The sequence below is a fragment of the Protomyctophum parallelum genome (assembly GCF_964188405.1).
Source record: "Protomyctophum parallelum genome assembly, chromosome: 12".
Lineage (NCBI taxonomy): Eukaryota > Metazoa > Chordata > Actinopteri > Myctophiformes > Myctophidae > Protomyctophum > Protomyctophum parallelum.
In genome coordinates, this window is record NC_139712.1 from 28075690 (window position 1) to 28095406 (window position 19717).

At 43.6% G+C, this 19717-nt stretch overlaps 2 protein-coding genes across 7 annotated transcripts in view; one reads left to right on the forward strand and one right to left on the reverse strand.

Annotated features, from left to right (window-relative positions):
* The first annotated feature begins 3188 nt into the window (after positions 1-3188).
* Positions 3189-13496, forward strand: nsun6 (NOP2/Sun RNA methyltransferase 6). Of its 2 annotated transcripts, none has more exons than XM_083778592.1 (12): positions 3189-3317; positions 4258-4357; positions 4494-4649; positions 5076-5173; positions 6307-6413; positions 6558-6711; positions 7232-7313; positions 7768-7887; positions 8055-8199; positions 9884-10029; positions 11300-11425; positions 12387-13496. In XM_083778592.1, exons 1-12 carry the CDS (start codon positions 3265-3267, stop codon positions 12573-12575), a joined length of 1476 nt encoding a protein of 491 aa, XP_083634718.1. In that variant the 5' UTR covers positions 3189-3264; the 3' UTR covers positions 12576-13496. The 2 variants fall into 2 exon arrangements, with proteins under 2 accessions (XP_083634718.1, XP_083634719.1); XM_083778593.1 differs by having other exon boundaries at positions 5079-5173.
* A 1195-nt stretch (positions 13497-14691) lies between these two features.
* Positions 14692-19717, reverse strand: part of cacnb2a (calcium channel, voltage-dependent, beta 2a) — a 102886-nt gene continuing 97860 nt past the window's right edge. For all 5 annotated transcript variants that reach the window (XM_083778586.1, XM_083778585.1, XM_083778589.1 and 2 more), the window contains one exon: positions 14692-17970. In XM_083778586.1, coding sequence (XP_083634712.1) covers positions 17149-17970 — 822 coding nt within the window. In that variant the 3' untranslated portion in view covers positions 14692-17148. The remainder of the gene's footprint in view (positions 17971-19717) is intronic.

Here is a 19717-nt window from a genome sequence, read left to right on the forward strand (position 1 = left end):
TCTACACACACACACACGGACGGCACCGCTACAGCCCGTTAGCTGGAGGAGGGGTTATAATAAAGTCATCAAGGACTAGACGGTGATGTCACAGTCATGCGGAAGTGGTACCGTGGCGTTGCTCACTTTTTTGGCAGGAGGAAAACTCCTGATTTTTTTTGCCCTTTTACAGTCAGTCAGTCCAGCTAAATTGGGATATTGTTTGAAATATATTCAACCAAGAATGAAATTATGACAAGTGACAACGCCATAATGTTTCTGCCTGGCCCTGGTAGCAGTGGCAGGAGTAATCATCTTGTTGCCATGATATTTCCCAATAGAAAGGTCAAAACCCTCCAAGCAGAACCCAATGGTACTGAAGTTTCTGACTTTTTGACGACACAGACCATTGGGTCCTGTTCCAGCAGTATCCTGCCACCTGGTACGCGGACATACATAAAACATAAACAACGTGGATAACGCCTGTCTGCGCTCTTTGACGACATTCTTTCGTGTGAGGGCTTCTGAATATGTGAAGTACCCATACATGCCGCTGCGAATATCTCCTGTGGCGCGGAAGCCGTTAAGTATTTTTAATCTTTGTTTGACCGATTTGGTCGCTTTGATTCTTCTCTTCCTTCCTTGTTTATTGACACCTCAGTGTACCGCCTATCTGGCTAGCTAGTGGCGCTATAGCTATGACACAGCAGATCAGAGGCAGGGATGTAGCCGCACAAGCCAACCGCACACCGGGAGGCGGTACAATAAACGGTAAACAAACAAGAAGAAATAAAGCGACCAAATCGGTCAAACAAAGATTAAAAATACTTAACGGCTTCCGCGCCACAGGAGATATTCGCAGCGGTTTGTATAGGTACTTATAGTTCACGAATTCAGAATAACTTAAACTAAAAAAGGCCGTCAAACGCCGCAGATACGATCTTAGAGAGAATATTTATGTCCGCGTTCCAGAATTCCCATACGAAAATATAGTTATGAGCAGGGACCCTACATAAAACTCATCCAAATTTCAGAAAAGCTTTATGGAGGGTCCCGAAAGGGGCTAGGTCAAAACAAGCCCAAAAGAAGTGACTTTGTGGCTACCGGTATTTGAAAATAGCTGATCTACAAACTGACAGTGACAACACATTCCATTGCGACGCACTTTTTCTTGAGGAGACTAAGGAAAGTCAAGCTATCCCACCTGACTCTGGAAAACTTTTTCCAGTGTAGGCCTACTATTGAAAGTAGGCTACATTGACCTACTGCATTTAAGCTTGGTACGGAAACTGTACTGTTGCAGAGCGGAAATCACTGCAGAAGGTGGTGAAAACTGCGCAGCGTATACTATTATAGGCTCCTCATTACCATCGATTAAGTCCATCCACAAACAGCGCTGCCAGTCTATGGCCCTCAGCATCATCAAGGATGCCTCCTAACCCAACAACAAACTGTTCCACCCCTCCCATTCACAGAGGATGCCTCCCACCCCAACAACAGACTGTTCCACCCCTCCCATTCACAGAGGCGAAAGGGCTACAGATGCCTCAAGACCTCAACCACCACCAGATCCAGAAACAGCTTCTTCCCCTCAGTCATTATTCTCTTGAACTCTCTGACCAAGAGATAGAGTCCTCCACCCCGCTTGTGTTGGACAAGTGGGATGGGGGGACGGGGTCCCCCCATCCCACGATACTTCTGTCCCTCAAATGAACATTTTGGATCTGGTGACCCTAGTGCTACTACTAACACAATTATGATTGCTTTTTGTACTGCATTGGATGATGCCAACAGATTAATTTTGTTGTACATGTGTGTAACTGTGTTCAATGACAAAATAAAATGCATCCATCCATGTGAGCTTGTAGATCTGCTATTCTCAAAACAATCAGTTTAATACCGGAGAAAGACCATTCCACTGTGAACAGTGTGACAAGAGTTTCAGTCAGTCAGGTGACCTGCAAAGACATGAGCGTATTCACACTGGAGAAGAATCCTACCACTGCGAACAGTGTGACAAGTATTTTAGTCAAATAGGTAATGTGAAGACACACCAGTGTAGCCACACCAGAGAAAAACCTTACATCAGGTTCAGGTTCATTTATTTGTTTGTCCCTGTGGGGCGATTTGGTTTACAGCAAGGCATAACACAGGCAGGTAACATGAAACACAAAAACACAGTAAAAAGACACTTAGTACACATAACAATAAAACAGGATGGCAGTTCAAGGTATCATTGTAACATTGTAATTCATAAAATTTTCAGAACAGTTGTATAAATACATACCAGCGAGTCAGGTGACAATTAAGTTACCTCCTCCTCCTATGGGCATTTAGAGCCTGGATAGCTATACAAGCACAAAGGAGAACTTATACCTATTGCTTTTGGCCCCTGGAAATTTTAGGCGAAGGCCAGAGGGAAGCAGCTTGAACTCAGAGCCGAGGGGATGGGAGTTGTCCGTACAAATGGACTTGGCTTTCTTAAGCACCTGATTTTTAAATACTTGGTCTACTGAAATTAACTCTGGCAATATTTGAGGCCGTTCTCTGCTCTCTGTAAACAATGTGACAAGAGTTTCAGCCAGTTGGGTAATCTGAAGATACACCTACAGTATACCCACAAGGCAGAAAAACCTTTCCACTGTGACAAGAGTTTCAGCCAGTTAATTTATCTGGAGAGACACCACCATGTGTAACCACAGGCGAGCTGCCAAGCTTGAAATCACTTTCTGGCAGGAGGAAACATGCTTTAAAAAAAAAAAAAAAAGCATAAATGGCATAAATTATTATAGTATATGTCCACTGGTATAGTGGTCTGATTGCAGTGATTGGGCTATAATGTGTTTGAAATATAATAATTACCGGTAGTACGGTACATCAAGCAAGCCATTTCGATGCAGAAAATACCAACGGTGAAAAAATATCAATACTGCAATGTGGGGCTGAACTTTTGGTATATGTTTTGCAATAATAATAATCAAAGTACAATATTTGCCTCTGAGATGTGGTGGAGTAAAAGTAAAAGTATTGGAAATTGGAAAAACTCAAGTACAAATACCTCAAAATTGTACTAGGCCTACAGTACTTGACTTCCAGGCAGCATCAATCACAGAAATTCTGTCCATATATAATTTGCACGCTCGCGAGATCAACAGCGAGATCTGACAGTTAAAATCACGCCCACTTAGAAGACCCGGAAGAAATGTGACGAGCGATGGAGCGATCAAACGATAAAATCATAGAGTAGGCTATTAGGATAAAATCAATCATAGAGGATAAAACGGGATGAACGGCTGTCTTGTGTCTTGCCTGGTAAAGTGTCCTGGAAATCAACTCGAGTGAGTACTGTTCTAGCCCTATCATCCCCTATGTGTTATTTGTGTATTTATTATACAGTCATAGATCACTCCAACTTAGCACTGCACTATACTTATTACTTATAGAAGGCTATACCCAATGTTCAATTGCTGCGACTGTGCGACCTGTCACCTGAGTTAACTCTTGTCAGTTTAAAGTTAAGACAGAAAACGACGTGTATTTAGTAAAAAATAAAGAAATAATATATATTCTCTGATCTTCCCCCCTTTCCGCGAGCTTCACAGGGACAGCGATTCTCTTTACATGTGCTGCTGTCATTCACAGCAGCACATGTACATTTCCTTCAATGAATGAGCATGCGTGTATGGGATTGATTGAATACTAACATTTTGCAAATAGTACAGATCTGTACTGATCGGCTTGTATTAAACGACATTAAACTCACCAACATTGCAGCTGTAGGGAAACGGGAAAGCTTGAATTATCCTCTTTCAATCTGCCAAGCGTTTGTTTCCCTGGCTCCTATGCCACCAAAATGTGGAACGCCCTGAGTCAATTATAATACACTCTGCAGTGATAATTTTTCTGTGTTTGAAAGCACAAGCACTTCAATATCTCAATGTCCTGCTGCCTCCTGCATATTGCAATTTCGAAACAGATTTACAACAAGCACATCCAAACTAAAACACAGAAAAACAATCACAAATCAGTATTTATTGACACAGAATGTTGCGCATAACTTAAAAACTTGACGGAGACAAAGAGGATAACCAAAGCTTTCTGTACAGGTGCAACAACATAATCATATAGGTAGGTAGGACATTTCCGTTTCTTGAATGGGCTGTCAATGGAGACATTGCATCTTAGATGCAGAATGCAGCAGCATAAATGTCTGTCTGTCTGTCTGTTTAGTCTATCAAATTACATTGTATTAATTAGAATAAATCCTTTATTGTGCAGATTAATGATCTCAGAAGAAATGAAGAAATCAGTATTCCCACAAATCCACCTGCAGCCCGAAGTCCATGATCACCTCAAGAATGTCTTCTTAAACAATGAGGTGCGATACACTTCACAGCACTATAATATACCCGAATATTTATTTGTGTGTGCGAGTACACTATTGTGTGTGTGTGTGTGTGTGTGTGTGTGTGTGTGTGTGTGTGTGTGTGTGTGTGTGTGTGTGAGAACTTCAGTTGTTGTCAGCAGTGGGACAAGTGGATGCTGAACGGCGGTTCCAGAAGCTTCTTGAGTGCCTGTCCCACCCACCATCTTACACCTGTGTACGGGCCAGCACTCACCTAGCCTCTCTGGAGGAGATAAGGCAGAAACTTGGTGAAGAGCTGAAGCAGGTAAAGCCAGTGCCTTTAACCCATTTTGACCTGAGATCAGATTCTAAAAATGTCTTCTACATCCTGACAGTTTTCTGAAAAAGCTATGTTTCTATGTCAGTCGATTTTTCAAAAATAGCTAAAGCTAATCCTTTAGCACCAAAAGGGGTTCCCGCCCAAAATAGGAGAAAGGAGAAATAAAAGAGCTAAATAAGGCCCACAATCTAAAACCCCTGCTAACAAGCCCCCAGAGGCTGTGCTGCTCCTTACATTCAACTGGAAAGTTAATTGTGCACGGCCCCAAAAAAGGTGCACAGCAGATTCCACAACAATACACAGAATTGGAACTGTGGACACTGGACAGACGGACCAGCCACAGCACACTGGAACTTTTGATCAGATTCATCAACAACGCTCCTTTTCAGAATCCTCTCTGTTCTGTTGCAGCAGCAGATGTGCGGTCCCACGACGGGGGACGTTTCCACAAAGATTCTCCTTCACCCACGCATTCCAGATGTGCTGCTCCTTCCTGTCATCGGACCGAGGTATGCGAGGAATGCCTGCAGAATGTCTGCCAAAATGTGAAAGACGCTTTTATAGACGGGGCCCCAAATCACCAGTATCACTCCTCTTCCCATGGTTCTGGAGGCATCTGAGGCCAAGCCACATGTCGATTTATGGCCTGCAGGAAAAGAAAATAGAAAATCCTCTCTATAATAAGACATTCAGTATGGGTTCACTCGCTGACATTGAAATACCGTCTCGTTAACGATTCAAAGTGTGAATATGAATCTCTGTTGTCGGGCAGAAACCTCTTATCTCCATATTCAAACTTTTTGTGTGTTTTTGTTTTGGTAAATTAACGCGCTACTTGATTTTACGACAGTGTCACACAAAAGCGCCAAAATTAGCAGATTCACAAACTCGAGCCACAAGCTTTGAGCTTGTAGATCTGCTACTTTTGCTTAAAAATAAACAGAAAAAATGCACATATTGCACAAAGACCCGCACACCGTCTGCACGTGCAATACGAACAATTTATTTAGGCAACGTTTCGGTCAAAGACCTTCAGGCACCTACTGAGTGTATAGATGAGTAGATGCCTGACGAAGGAAACGTCTAAATAAAGTGTTCATATTGCAAGTGCAGACGGTGTGCAGGTCTTTGTGCATTTTTTGAGCCCTGCCTACCCACCCGTCTCAGAGCCTATCAGGTGTGCATACGACTTTGTTGCTTAAAAATAAACAAAAATAGATTTTTGAAAAGGCAGTTTTGGAGTGTATGAGGTTTCCACCTGTTTATTTTATTTTTGAGGGGCGCTAGCCCCTCCTATGTCCAGCTTTGTGTGTACCACATAGTGATGATTTGATTGGCTGAGCACGGAATGTGATCCATGATAATGTAATGTATGACGATAAGAGCGTCACTCACTTTACCACACAAGTGTGATTTATTTTTTAAATGTCCGCCTTTATGTGGATAGTACAGTTGAGATAGACATGAAACAGGGAGATAGACTGCGAGTGACACTTAGCAAGGGTCGTCAGGCTCTGGAATGAAACAGGCGGCTCGCTGTCAGGCTGCATTAGAGAGAATGTGGTATGCACCTTAACCACTAGGCCACTGGTGCCCCCCAGAGAGACAATAATATGTCACTTGAACTGTTTTTTGCTCCCAGGCCAGTGACACAGCTGAGGTCTGAGGTGGTCGTTGGGGCACTCTGTGGCAATGCAGTTCTCAGAGGTGCTCACGTCTTTGCTCCAGGGATCATCGCCACACCGAAGTGTAAGAGCAGGATTATCTTTTTGATAAACTACTTTAAGAACTAAGATTTTTATTGTTAATCTGTCGAGACATACCCGTGGTCTGGATGTGACCTTGATGTAACCTAAATCGTACCTGTGGTGTGTTTTTAATTTTTATTATCAGTCATGAAGTGCGGAGATGTTGTGTCTGTCTTCTCTGACATGGAGGGAAAATGCACACGGGGAGCCAAGGCCTTTCAGGGAAAGAAGGTGTTTCTGGGAAATGGAGTTTCTGAAATGGACCGCGCTAGAATCTTCTGTGCAGATGAACCTGTCAAGTAAGTAGGCTACTATGGTCACTATATCAAAAAATTATAATTAGGGCGGCAAGAAAATGAAGCAAACAGTATTTCAGGTCAAACGCTGTATGCATTTTGTGACAGATGGATTGTTTGCTCGTGTACAACAAAAAGGCTCACACACTGAAACTGAGGCTCTTTAGAGGCCAAAAATTACAAATTAATTACAAAAATGCAAAAAGTTCCATGGTGAAATAAAATGACAGAGACTCTGACTCTGTCAGAGACTATAAAGGAAAAATATGTTTTTCCTTTCAGTGTGTGAGCCTTTTTGTTGATTATGGAATTTCATGCTGGCCTCACCTGGTTGCAGCCCTATAGTAAGCCTTGAGTTTAGAGCACAAACTTCCTATTCCTACCTCTTTAGCTGGAGCCCTGATTTGACTACTGAAAGGTCCTTGGTTCCTACAATACCTGTGTGTGTCCTGAGGAGGAAGACGGTTGTCCTCTATCTGGTGCTGCAAACAGCTGGCTACATAAGAACAACTTTGTATTTCAGGGGTGTTGGCATCCGGATGGTGGAACCACTCTACCAAAGTCCTTGCTTTGATGGAGTACTTCCTAGCTTGGCATTCCTTCAGGTATTTATTTATTCTCTTCCTTTTCTTCTTGGAATGCACAAACTCGGTGACTTGCTAGAGCAATGCTACGGCCAGACTTGTGTCGTCTCAGACCCCTCAGTCACAACTAGGGTTGGGATCCGGAACCGGGTACAATGTTGAGGAACTAGAATCACATTGTGGAACCGTTTCTGGAACTGGCTTATCACACTGTCAGAGCTGGATATGTGGACTTCACGTCTGCTATACAATTACAATACCGGTGTTTCTCAAAACTTTATCATTTCAAGGACCACCATAACTCCGAGAGTGTACTGTACAAATGGGACCCGTAAGTGTTTGGTTCCATTTGCACATTCAGAGTTACAGACCTGTATGTTAATCGTTAAGGAACCGGAATAGTTAAAATCCTGAAGGATCCCAACCCTACTCGCAACTCGATATACAGTATTTAAAGTGTGTTTTCTAACTGTAGAACCTTCCATCTGTATTGGTGGGACATGTTCTGGGGCCTCGCCCTGGAGAACGCATCCTAGACATGTGTGCTGCTCCTGGGGGGAAGACGTGCCACATCGCTGCCCTCATGGGCGATCAGGTGAGCCTCTTTTGTTGTCTGGATGGTGTCTTGCTCCACCAAGTTTCTGCAGAGTAGACTGCAGATAATGTATTGCTGCTAATTGACCTGAAGGTGGAGCTGTTGCATTGCTCTTTCCTGCCTTGTTTTGTGACTCCTGGCTTGTTTCTTCCTGCCCGATCACACAGGGTGAAGTGTTGGCACTGGACAGGATCCAAAATAAGTTGGAGCGCATTCGTCAGAACGCCCAGATGTTGCGTCTGCACTGTATCAAAGCTTATTGCTTTAACAGCACTCGGGCGGTGAGCAGTGACCCAGCCCAGGAAACTGAAGGTACAGAATGTCATCATGGACTCCATGTAGGCTCCTCTGCTCTGAAAAAAAACCCCAGGACACACACAGTAGAGTACATAGACAAGCACCTCCTATACACAGGTTCAATGTTTTTGTAAACGCTATTGACGATGAAGGGAACATAATTATACGTCATGTATCATTTACGTCATATTGTCTCTTTATTGTTAATGGCGTTTAAATTGGTTAATGTTTGTTTTACATCACCTATTCAAAATGCGACTTTAATATATAATGGATCATCTGGCTCCTGTTCTTTGCCACTGTCAACCAGAGACTTCCCGTTAAACATTTAGTCGTGGTGGAAAAAGTCACAATACTCACAATGTTTTACTTTGCAATGTAGAAACACTCTGGAAGTTCGGTAAGCAACATTATATTAATAATATAATAATAAGTACTTATGCAGAATGTCCTGTTTTAAAAGTTATCATATGTCTAAACTGAATAGTTTCTTTTTTTTCTTTTTTGTTGTTGAAAATAGATCTACAAATAACCGAAGTTTAAATAGGGCTGTGGTTAATATGGATGTTTTGTAATATTATAAAAAATCTACAGTAACTACAATTGTAGTAAAAAGTACATTATTTGCCGGGGGTGCGTGACATGAAAAGTGTAATGTCGGTTATATGGCGTTATTTAACACAAACGGCAAAATCTGGTAAACCACTAGGCAGCTGTGATAGTTTACAGCAGCTGCATGTCTGTGTTTATGGGATTATTTGCCATAATCACAGTAATCTTTTTATAATCTTCGGCCAAATACGAGATTTAGCATTGGGGGGGTGCGTCAGCTAGGTCAGGAGGTAACGGGGTGCACAGCCAAAAATGTTTGAGTACCGCTGCTATGGAGTGTTTGTTCAGTAACAGGGGTTTAATGAACAGATTAGAAAATAATTGTTTAGGTAGGTGACAACATTTCAGCCAATAAGGAGAGAGTGGCTATTTATGAGCTTAATTTTTATAGTGTTCCACTTCCAATTTTGTCTGCTCATTTCTTTGCGTCATCAAATACCACCATCTATATCCTGACTGCTTTCTCTAAAAAGCTGGAGAGACATGGAGACTCCTGTTACTGAACAAACACAGTACTATCACAATAGAGCGTCGCAGTCCCTCCCCCTTTCAGAACGACGAGTGGCCCAGGAAATGAAATGCAATGCATTTCTCCCATAGGATTTTCTTTAAGTATTTATTTAAAGACGGTTACGCCGCGGACGAAGCCAACTCGGATCGTGACAAATCATGACAATGAACACAATATTTTGGGCCGATCAAATCATTAGAAAGAAGAAAATAAAGGCAGGAGACAACACTATTTGTTTTGTTTTTCTTCTTATAAATTATTTGATCGGCCCAAAACATTGTGTTCATTGTCATGATTTGTCACGATCCGAGTTGGCTTTGTCCGCGACGTAACAGTCTTTAAATAAATACTTAAAGAAAATCCTATGGGAGAAATGCATTGCATTTCATTTCCTGGGCCACTCGTCATTCTGAAAGGGGGAGGGACTGCGACGCTCTATATAGAGCACTTATAGATTCACTTATTTTAACCAAATAAAATCACTTGCACTACCTTTAAACACAGCACTTGAGTAAATGTACTTATTTACCTTCCTCCGCAGGTCTTTACATAACAGCATGCATCATTGTGTTCCAGGACCTCCCTTCCTCCCGGAGAGTTTTGACCGGGTGTTGCTGGACGCTCCCTGCAGTGGTCTGGGCCAGAGGCCCAACATGGCCAACACCTGGAGCCTGAAGGAGATCCGCTCCTACCAGCCGCTGCAACGCAAGCTGTTTCAGGCTGTGAGTTTTGAAGCCGCACACCAAATATAACGTCATCGGACGTATCCCGTTAACACAGATTAGGACCAGGCAGATTGTACTAAATGTCTTCTAAATCCTAACAGTTTTCTCTTTCAATAATACCAGATCTACAAACTAGATCTGCTATTTTCTAATAGCTAAAGTTTAAAATAAGGGTTAAAGTGGTTAAAAGGTGACAGAGATGCGTTCCATGTCTTAATGGGTTAATGTTCAATGGTGCCACGTGCTGCAGTCCGGCGAGTACGGCAAGGCGAGCTTTCAGATGATTTGCCGTGTCTGACAGACAGATCTTATTTGAATAAAGTTCGCCATGACCAACTTTATTCAAATCTAGTCCTTATTTATCTCTTTCCATGCAATATAGCTGTGGTGCAATACAATGTAATACTTCTTGTAGTATTTATATTCTCATGAAACTAGTATAACATTAACTAGTATCTATCAACTAAATGCACTCTGCAGATATAAGAGCCTGCATAGAGTAAGACTTATTTATTATTAAGCCATTTTACTGCCCATGACACGCCTCCACGCCAGAGCCGCATGGTACTGTACTGGTGCCGTACAGAAAAGTGATCCATACGGAGTCGACATATTCTGTGTTCGCGTGGCTTGAAGCATCAGTGCACAATCAATCTGAGAACCCATCGGCAAAAAAGGAGAAACAGTCCCCTCTTGATGTTAGTCAACAGTCAGTCTGGAGTAACCTCGCCTCACCAGGCTTTCCACCTCGGAGGAAAGCCTGGTCTCTGTTGCAAAAGTGCTGTGTGAACCGGTCTGGAACGGATGATATCGCTACATCATGTTGTAGTATTGTTTTGTAGTCATCATCAGGCAGGAACAATCAAACAAAACTTCCTTTTCCCTCAAACCGGAAGAATAACAATAAAAGCTCTCGTAGCCTGCAGCTTTTATTGAGAAAAATAGGTTTGAGGGAAAAGGATGTTGTAGTGATGACTACAAAATAATACTACAACATGACGGAGCGATATCATCCGCTCCCGACCGGATCATATACCCTAAATGGAATGGTGCCCAGGCTACGTCTCGAGAGACTAGTGCACAATCAACATCTACTGTGAATATATGGGTGGCACTGTGGCCACTAGATGGCAGTGTGGGACTATCGTAGCCCATCACTTTGGCTGTTTCATGAACGGATTAAATAGGAAAGTCCACCCTAAAAACAGCCATAACATTAAATATCATTGTCATGCAGGATTAACGCCAACGATATGTATGATTGCAGGCCGTGCAGCTGTTGAAGCGGGGCGGCGTCCTGGTGTACAGTACCTGCACTGTGACTCTGGCAGAGAATGAAGAGCAGGTCGCCTGGGCCCTCAAAGCATTCCCCTGCCTCTCTCTACAACCCCAGGTACTGTAAATAACATATTATATTTAAACACATTTCACTCACTGCCACATGGGTGCAAACATGGGCGTGAGACAGCGAGCACCCACTGGGGATGCCCTGGATGGCCGGGTTAAAAATGCTTTGTAACGTGTGTGCACTGCGCAGGATGCCTGATACCCGCTCTTAATTACCGCACGTAATTCTGAACGGATTTCTGTCATTCAAACACTCTCTCTGTAATCTTCTTCAACGTCTGATTATTATTCCTTGTGCCAGTTATCACCCGCCAATAATCCAATTGTACAACTTGAAATGTAGTCTACATTTTTTTATCTCGCTTTCTCTCCGTTGATAAGTTTTCTCTGTGCTTCTGCAATTCCTTTTTTGTCAGCGCAACCATTTGTTGCCTAGTTAGAGTCAGTTGAAAATGGCCTGTCTGGCCAAAAATGGCAAGGAGAAGAAAGGAGGCGAGATCATAGAGTTAGGGCGAGATATAGGCATGTTCTCAGATAGAATAAACAGGAAGTGAACGTGATCTTGCAATTATGTGATCTCCTGCATTTCTGTGTGACACAGTGAAATGGTGACTTTTAGCAAAACACGTGGTTGGCAGTGAATGATTTTTAAGGGATCATAAATCTGCAGTTCTGCACCCATGGGCGCAAACGCACATGAGTGTCGGGCAGAAACCTTGTATGAAAATATTTAAACATTACATTGTCGTATAACAGTGTTATTGCAAACATATCTACAAGCTTGCAACACATCACATAGCATTGCGAGTTGTGACACAATGTGAAACTTATGAATTCTATTGGACTTGTGAATATTTAACCAATAAAAAAATCTTAACAAGCGCTTGGGACAAAATAACAATAGATCCATTGGAATACATCTTACAACGGTTTTAGATATATACAAGGTTTCCGCCCGACAGCGACGAGGTTCATGTCAGTCTGTCTTTACTTTCTGTCTCTCTCAGGAGCCTCACATCGGATCAGAGGGCATGCTAGGCGCTGGCCTATCACCAGACCAGCTGCGACTCCTCCAGAGGTTCAGTCCTGAGCTCAGCTGGGACCAGACAAAGCCAGACGGCTCCTCGGGGTCCCTCACCGACCAGGCTAATGGAGACACCATAGGCTTCTTCATCGCCAAATTCCTGAAGAGCTGAGTCTACACCGTTGCAGAACATGCGATCCCCCGTTTGTATACAACGCGGTATTGTTTGCACCAACCGGCTCGTACGCAGGACCGCCGAGAGGAGCGAGGTTGTTTACAGAACGACAGTCCGTCTGCTCAGACGGGGACAGTGTGGATATCAGACACTCACAGTGCTGTTTACGTCTCCCTCTCTGCGGCTGCTCTCCCAAACTGTGAGCCTTATAGGGGATGATGAGCTTTATAAACACCCAGTGCAGGAGAAGGGTGACTGAACATGAAGCACAAGACGACAGGGTCTAATTAATGGCGTGGCTTCCCAGTGGAACTCTGATGTCACGTTGATCATGGCTTCATATCGATGACGCCAGTCCTGCCCAAATGGGACAGAAGGGCAAACGGAGGGACGGACACAAGGACGCGAGTGCTCCGACTCTCCCCTAAAGCCCAGTCCGCATCAATGATTCACAATGCAACAAGTTGAAATGTGCAACATATTGCGATGGTTTCTTTGCATCACAAATCATTGGCGCGGGCCGAGCTTCAGGCGTCGCTCTGTAAAAGAATCGAGGGGGGAGAGAGAGCCCACAGGGACAGAGAAGTAGAGACAGGGAGCCAATGGATATCAGTGAATGCAGCATTGCTTGCGTCGTCATACCAACAATGACGACACAGACAGCTGCCATGGCGACAGCGGATTTGTTGGCTGTGGGAGCGTGTGCGGATCAGGAAGTAGCAAGCAGAAAGAGGTCACGCAGGGTATTAACTATTTACTGCCTTTTACTGGTGGCTTAGTGGACCAGGACAACTGGGGCTATTGTAAGATGAAAATGATGCTGTTGTCTAAGTACTCTCTCTCTCTGCATCAGTGCAGTTCAATCGTTGCCACATTTAAATGGGGTTGTATTTTCTGTGCGATTTCGGTTGGAAGTCTTTAAATCTTTAAACATACAAAAATAATAAAACATTTTTAAAGATCATTATGTCCAAAACTGTAACTTTTCAGGATTCAAATTCTAAAAAGTAGATCTACAAGCTAGAAAAGTGGCGCTGTGTCGAGCTTGTGGGCCTGCTGCTTTTAATGCTTTTTGAGTGACACTGTAGAATGAGCAAGTAGGGGCATGCATTAAAAAAAAAAAAGGTTTCTGTCCGACATATAATATTTTGAAGCATTTTCAGCTTTATTCAGATACATAAAACCGAGGGTAGAGAGGAGAGACGTGCAAGCCAAGACAGGACTCGGAGGTCAGTCAGTGAACAAGCTGGCTGAGCTAGCAGGCAGCCCATCCATCACTAATTCTTTCAATGTAGACAGTGAATTATGGCACAGGAATCAATCTCCTGTATATAGCAGCCTATAGATTAGGCTTTAACAGCGCGACAGGCGATCTGGCCCACGCTGGCAGACCCGACCTACGTGCATGTCACTTGCAATGACATTCAAAAGACCTTGATAATGACCTCATGGCTCACATCCTCTTCCCGGGGATAACACGACCGCCGCTCAATCCGTCAACACGAATGCATGTGACACTAGGCTGCTACCGAATCCACCTCCATTTATTGAGCTGTTGAGAAATGATTCAAACAAATGGCAACTTAATTCATTTGATACAGATATTTTAAATTAGACTTGAGACATAACCACCATTCTATTTAGCAACATATGTTATCTTACAATTCTGTCTGCTTACATGTGGTTTTGGGAGATGTGCTATTTATTTGGCTCTTGGTGTGGAGAGACATGGAAGGCAACATTTACCTAATTTAAATGCATCCACCTCATCGCTACTGTTGTCATGACGACATGACGGATTCATATGTCAAATAGCAGACCTACAAGTTCACAGCACATCGTGTCTGCGGCACATTGCTTGTCTGTTATCTTTGGCGCGAGGTGGAGCGTAAATGAGGCTTCAAAAGGCTGGCAGGTGGCTCTGCAGCAGATCCTCGCCGGCAGAGTTTTAGATGATTATTTATAGACAGACAACGGTTCTCTATCTGGATGGTCATCCTTTGGACCACCCAGCTCCTTGTTAGCAACCCCGTTATTGCCATACATTCTGGGTATCATCGCATGCAGCCATGCACACACGGCATAGTAAATCTAGACCACTTGTTAAGTTCTTGTCCTCAACATAAATCCTTTCTTGCCAATTTTATTCTTTGTATTTTTTACAATATGTACATACACTGTTAAAAAAAACATGGTAGTGCTACCATTGTAGCATAGAAACAGAAGTTCTCATCAGTAATTGTAATTGCAAAACCAAACAGACTCTAGGAATTGTTTGTGGATTACGTTACCTTGCAGAATTCCGTTAACCTCCGATGCCTAACTGTATGTTCAACTAAAATTCTCAAGATCATGCTTTTGATATTAAAGTTAAATTACAAATTATGCACTGCTGACCAAATAGCTATATTCTATTATAGAAAACTCTTAAACCTGTTCTTGAGTATCATTGCCGAGCATACTTGTTTGACATCTTGTCTACTAATTGGGTTTGAAATGGATCATAACATATACTATAGAATTGAAGTGGAATATACAATTGCAATAACAATAGAGCACAGAACCACTTTTTGTGGTAAAACCTTGGAATCATTTCTGTATCACAAATATATTTGAACTCTCAGTGAGGAAAATGTTTCCGACTGCCCTAGAATTGACATTCATTACACTATGAAGTCAAATAGAAATGAAAACGCAAAAAGTAATTAGAAAATGGGCCAAACTTAATAAAAGACAAACCTCCGTGGAGTTTGGTAAGATACATATGTTGCAATGACATATCAAATCTATTTCACTTGACAATGAATCAGTAAAAGTGCTTAAACAGAGGTTGTATCAATGCTATAAAATGTTCCTGGAACCTTTATAAATAGAACAGTACTGCATGTAAAACAGGAATTTTGTTCAGAAATGGTATGTCTCGTAAAGTAAGACTAAGGTGTCTCTGAGAGGAGGCATCAGCAATAAGAGGAACAAATATCTGAAACCATTGATGCAGAGTTGCATACTTTAACCCATTAAGACCTGAGGCCGATTCTAAAAACGCCTCCTAAATCCTACCCAAGTAAAGAAAAGAAAATATGGTGCTATGGTCTCTCGGGTGGAAACGTATGTCAAACTGTGACTTTTCTTTTAAATTCAAAAACAGTAAAAGTAGCCGATCTACAAGTGGCGCATACTTTTGATACTTTTGTGTGACGCTCTAGTATGATCAAGTAGGGCGGTAATTTACTCAAAAACATATGGAGATAAGAGGTTTCTGCCCAACAACAGCAAGACAATAGCAACAACTCAATTGACACAGAGGTGTTCCCAGCTTGAAAGGTATAACAACGTATAGATAAATTCAGAAACGGGTCTCATGGTCGCAGCGAACGTATTTCCTGTAGGCAGAGACGACATATCTGCCAGGTCTTCTAATACATTGAATGGTAGAGTGACTGATGTTAGTCTGCTCAAACGTTACTCTTTTACCTGCTTTTTACTAACACCAACTTTACAAAGATGCCCAGAACATCGGGATGAACCTGTGTAGTTTATGGCTGCTCCAACAGTGGTGGCAACATTCAACTTTGGAGAGAACCGGAATGTCAAAAAATACACCGTGGTGGCTGAGACCAGAGCCATAAAGTAATGGTTGAGACAAAGCAGTCCTGAAAGATACATAACATCAGTCTTGCCCAATAACACAATCTTTCTGTTGTATGAACACAAGGCTGCTGTACTTTATACCTCATACTTTAAAAGCTTGAAAGTTGAATTTTGCCACCACTGTTGGAGCAGCCATAAACTACACAGGTTCATCCCGATGTTCTGGGCATCGTTGTAAAGTTAGTGTTAGTAAAAAGCAGGTAAAAGAGTAACGTTTGAGCAGACTAACAATCAGTCACTCTACCATTCAATGTAGTAGAAGAGCTGGCTGTTTACACTGCAGATATGTCGTCTCCGCCTACAGGAAATACGTTCGCTGCGACCATGAGACCCGTTTCGGAATTTGTCTACACCGGTAGGTGTAACAGGTCTAAATGGGTTAAAATCAAAGGAAGGTAAGTAGCCAATAGTATTCAACCAAGAAGAACATACATATCTGCACATACAGCATCAAACTCCTCCGGTTTCCCCACGTGTCAGAGTCGACCCTAGCAGTAGTCTGGAGGAAGAACATTATTCAAGTGGTAGTGTGAGCAAATAAAATAATCAAAAATGCTAATCACAGAAAGCACAGCTGAGTACAGAAAATAAATTCTGCTTTTTGTGTCATGCTTTATCCAATTATTATTGAAATATGCATCTTTTGAGAATATCCATGCATATCCATATACAGGAACAACCATCTACCTATGCATAGATACACTCCATATATATATATATATATATATATATATATATATATATATATATATATGATCTGTTTCTACATACAGTAATCAAAATGCTACTGTTGCTACAGATGCAACAGCCTTTTACAAAGGAAGCATACATAAAGGTGGGGCAGGGGGTATTGGGGTTTAGCAGCACAACGGGAGAACAGAACGGTTCTGTATGCAGAATTCTGGATTTGGTCACTTGGTCACTGGTGGATGTAGGGGTCTCTGTCCCCCCAGTCCCCCGCGTCGCCACCCCTCTTTTTGGGGGCAACCTCTCCCTCTCGGTCCCTGTCCCTGTCCCGGTCGTAGTAGTGGTGGTGGTCGCGGGCCGGCCGGTGGTGGTGATGCGAGCGCTGCTTGTTGCGCTCGTTGTGGTCCTGCTCGTGCTCCTTGGAGCGGTGGTGGTGTGCCGGCGGCGGGGGCTCCTCGGCGCCGCCACCGCGGTGGTGGTGGTGGTGGTGATGGTGGTTGTGGTCCCGCTGGGGTGGGTAACGCTGCTGCTGCTCCGGGTGCCCCGCCTCCCCCAGTCGCTCCGGGTTCCCGCCCTCCCCAAGTCCGTCCTCGTCGTCCCCTTCCTCGTCCTCGTCCTCTTCCTCCCCGCGTCGGAGGAGTTGCTGAGCGGCGCGGTTGGGCTCGATGTAGGCAGAGTCCCTGCTTTCGCGGCTCTCGGGCGTCTCCGAGTCCAAGGTCTCCTGCCGAGAGTGCATGCCCCGGGCGGCACGCCCGCTGTGGCGGTGGTGGTGGTGGTGGTGGTGGTGGTTGTGTGGCGGCGGCTCAGTCCTGGCGGGGCCGGCGGAGGAGGCGGCGGTGCGGTGGTGGATGTGCTTGTGTCTCCTGGACGAGTCTGTCCTCAGCGGCCTCTCCTCCTCGTTGACCTCCCCCTCTTCCTCGTCCTCCTCTTCCTCCTCCTCTCCGTCAGCCTGCTCTTGGTTCTGGTGGTGATGGTGATGGTGGTGGTGGTGCTGGTGGTCCTCCTTGGAGGCCGTCCTCTCCACTACCGCTTTGTGGTCCCCTTTCTGCTCTGCCTGGGGTTAGCAACGCACGCACACACACACACACACGTTAACTAGTGCAAGTTGGGTTAGACTTAGAGACACACACACACACACACACACACACACACACACACACACACACACGCAAGTGGATCACACACATAATCAAACCCATGCACGTTTTTTTACCCTTTTCATGGACCCATCATAACAGGGTACACACAGCTGCAGCTAATAAAATGAATAGCAGGGATGTTGCGTTTAGGTGTACCAGTTAGAAAGCATTTTGTCGCTGCCGGGTGTAAACCTTGACCAATGTAGTTATTATTTCACAAGCTCTTGTTAATACTCCACAGACACTTAATAAAATTTAAGAACAGCAAAAACAAAAAACATGGCAGATCGGGCATTCATTTCCGAAAAACTTAAATACGTTTTCTGGCCGACAGCAACAATTTGGAATATTGACTATTGTCAATGCTCGCACTTTGGCATACCTGAATCAAACAGAGTCATTAATGCATCTGTCTTCACCCTGCTATGAGAATCCAATGGACACTCTTCACTCTCATTAGCAATACATATTAGATTTGCACACGCGGGTCCAAAGCTTAAACATGAAATCCAAATACACACTTGCATGTGCAGTGCACGGCACACAGGTCAGGTGGCACACAGGTCAGGTGGCACACAGGTCAGGTGTCACACTGCAAGGTTGAGTATCAATTAACCTCTGCTGATTTTACAGCTTAATATGTATCAGCCTTCCATTGAAGGCTGGCTATGGTCCTGGAGGTTGTGATTTCCCTGGGAAGTCAGGGAGGAGTTCCAGGGGGGTCATAGAACAGTGGTTCCCAAAGCAGGGTTCACCAGGTGTCCGTGAGTGGGCTCCTGGGGGTCCCAAGCTAAATGATTGGTAGTTAAGGAACCACCTGGACCCGTACCTATGGTCCATTTGGTTCCATTTGTATACTCTTGGTCTGTCGCGTAATTGCAAATCGCAAAACTGGGGTCCTTGGAATTTAAAAGGTTTGAGAGCTCCTGGTCTAGGTGGCTCAGGTCCGATTGTTTCCAGGACCAAGGCTGACACACCACGGAGTCTACGGTCACCTCACTCACCACACTCAACAACCTCAATCTTCCTCCTCCTCAGCTGCCACAAAACCAGAGAATTCCACATTCTCATCATTTTCCGCCTTACATTTCCCATTGTGAAGGCAGTGGACAGAGACATGGCACAGGGGAGGGAAGGGACAGTGATTGCACATTTTTAGATGGCGTGAAGATTATTTGAAATGACCGAACATGAATAAGCATTACGTGCAATAAGTATAAAAGTATAAAATAAAAACACAGTGAATGATGAAGAATTGCAACATTAGTAGTTAGCGTTATTATCTCTGGGTTTATGTGCTTTTGTTACAGTCAAACCAGTAAACCACCAAGCAAAGGTGAGCTGCCAGTGAGAGTTAAAGCAAGGATTTGAATTAGGACTGCACAGTATACAGGACTTTGTATATGGCCATGTTGTTTTAAGATTAATTTAACCCAACCACCAAGTTGTAGATCTATAGCTCAAAACACACCACAGACTGTTAATTTACGAAACAACACAAAAAGTTAGAATAAGGAGGATGTTCGAGATAAGGAGTTTTCTGCCCAACAACTACTTCCCGATATTGTGCAGTCCTGTAGCTTCAACCCTCCATGCAAACCCAGCCCCCCAACTCCATCTCCTACTGGACCTTCTCTAACCATCACATCATGCTGCACTCTG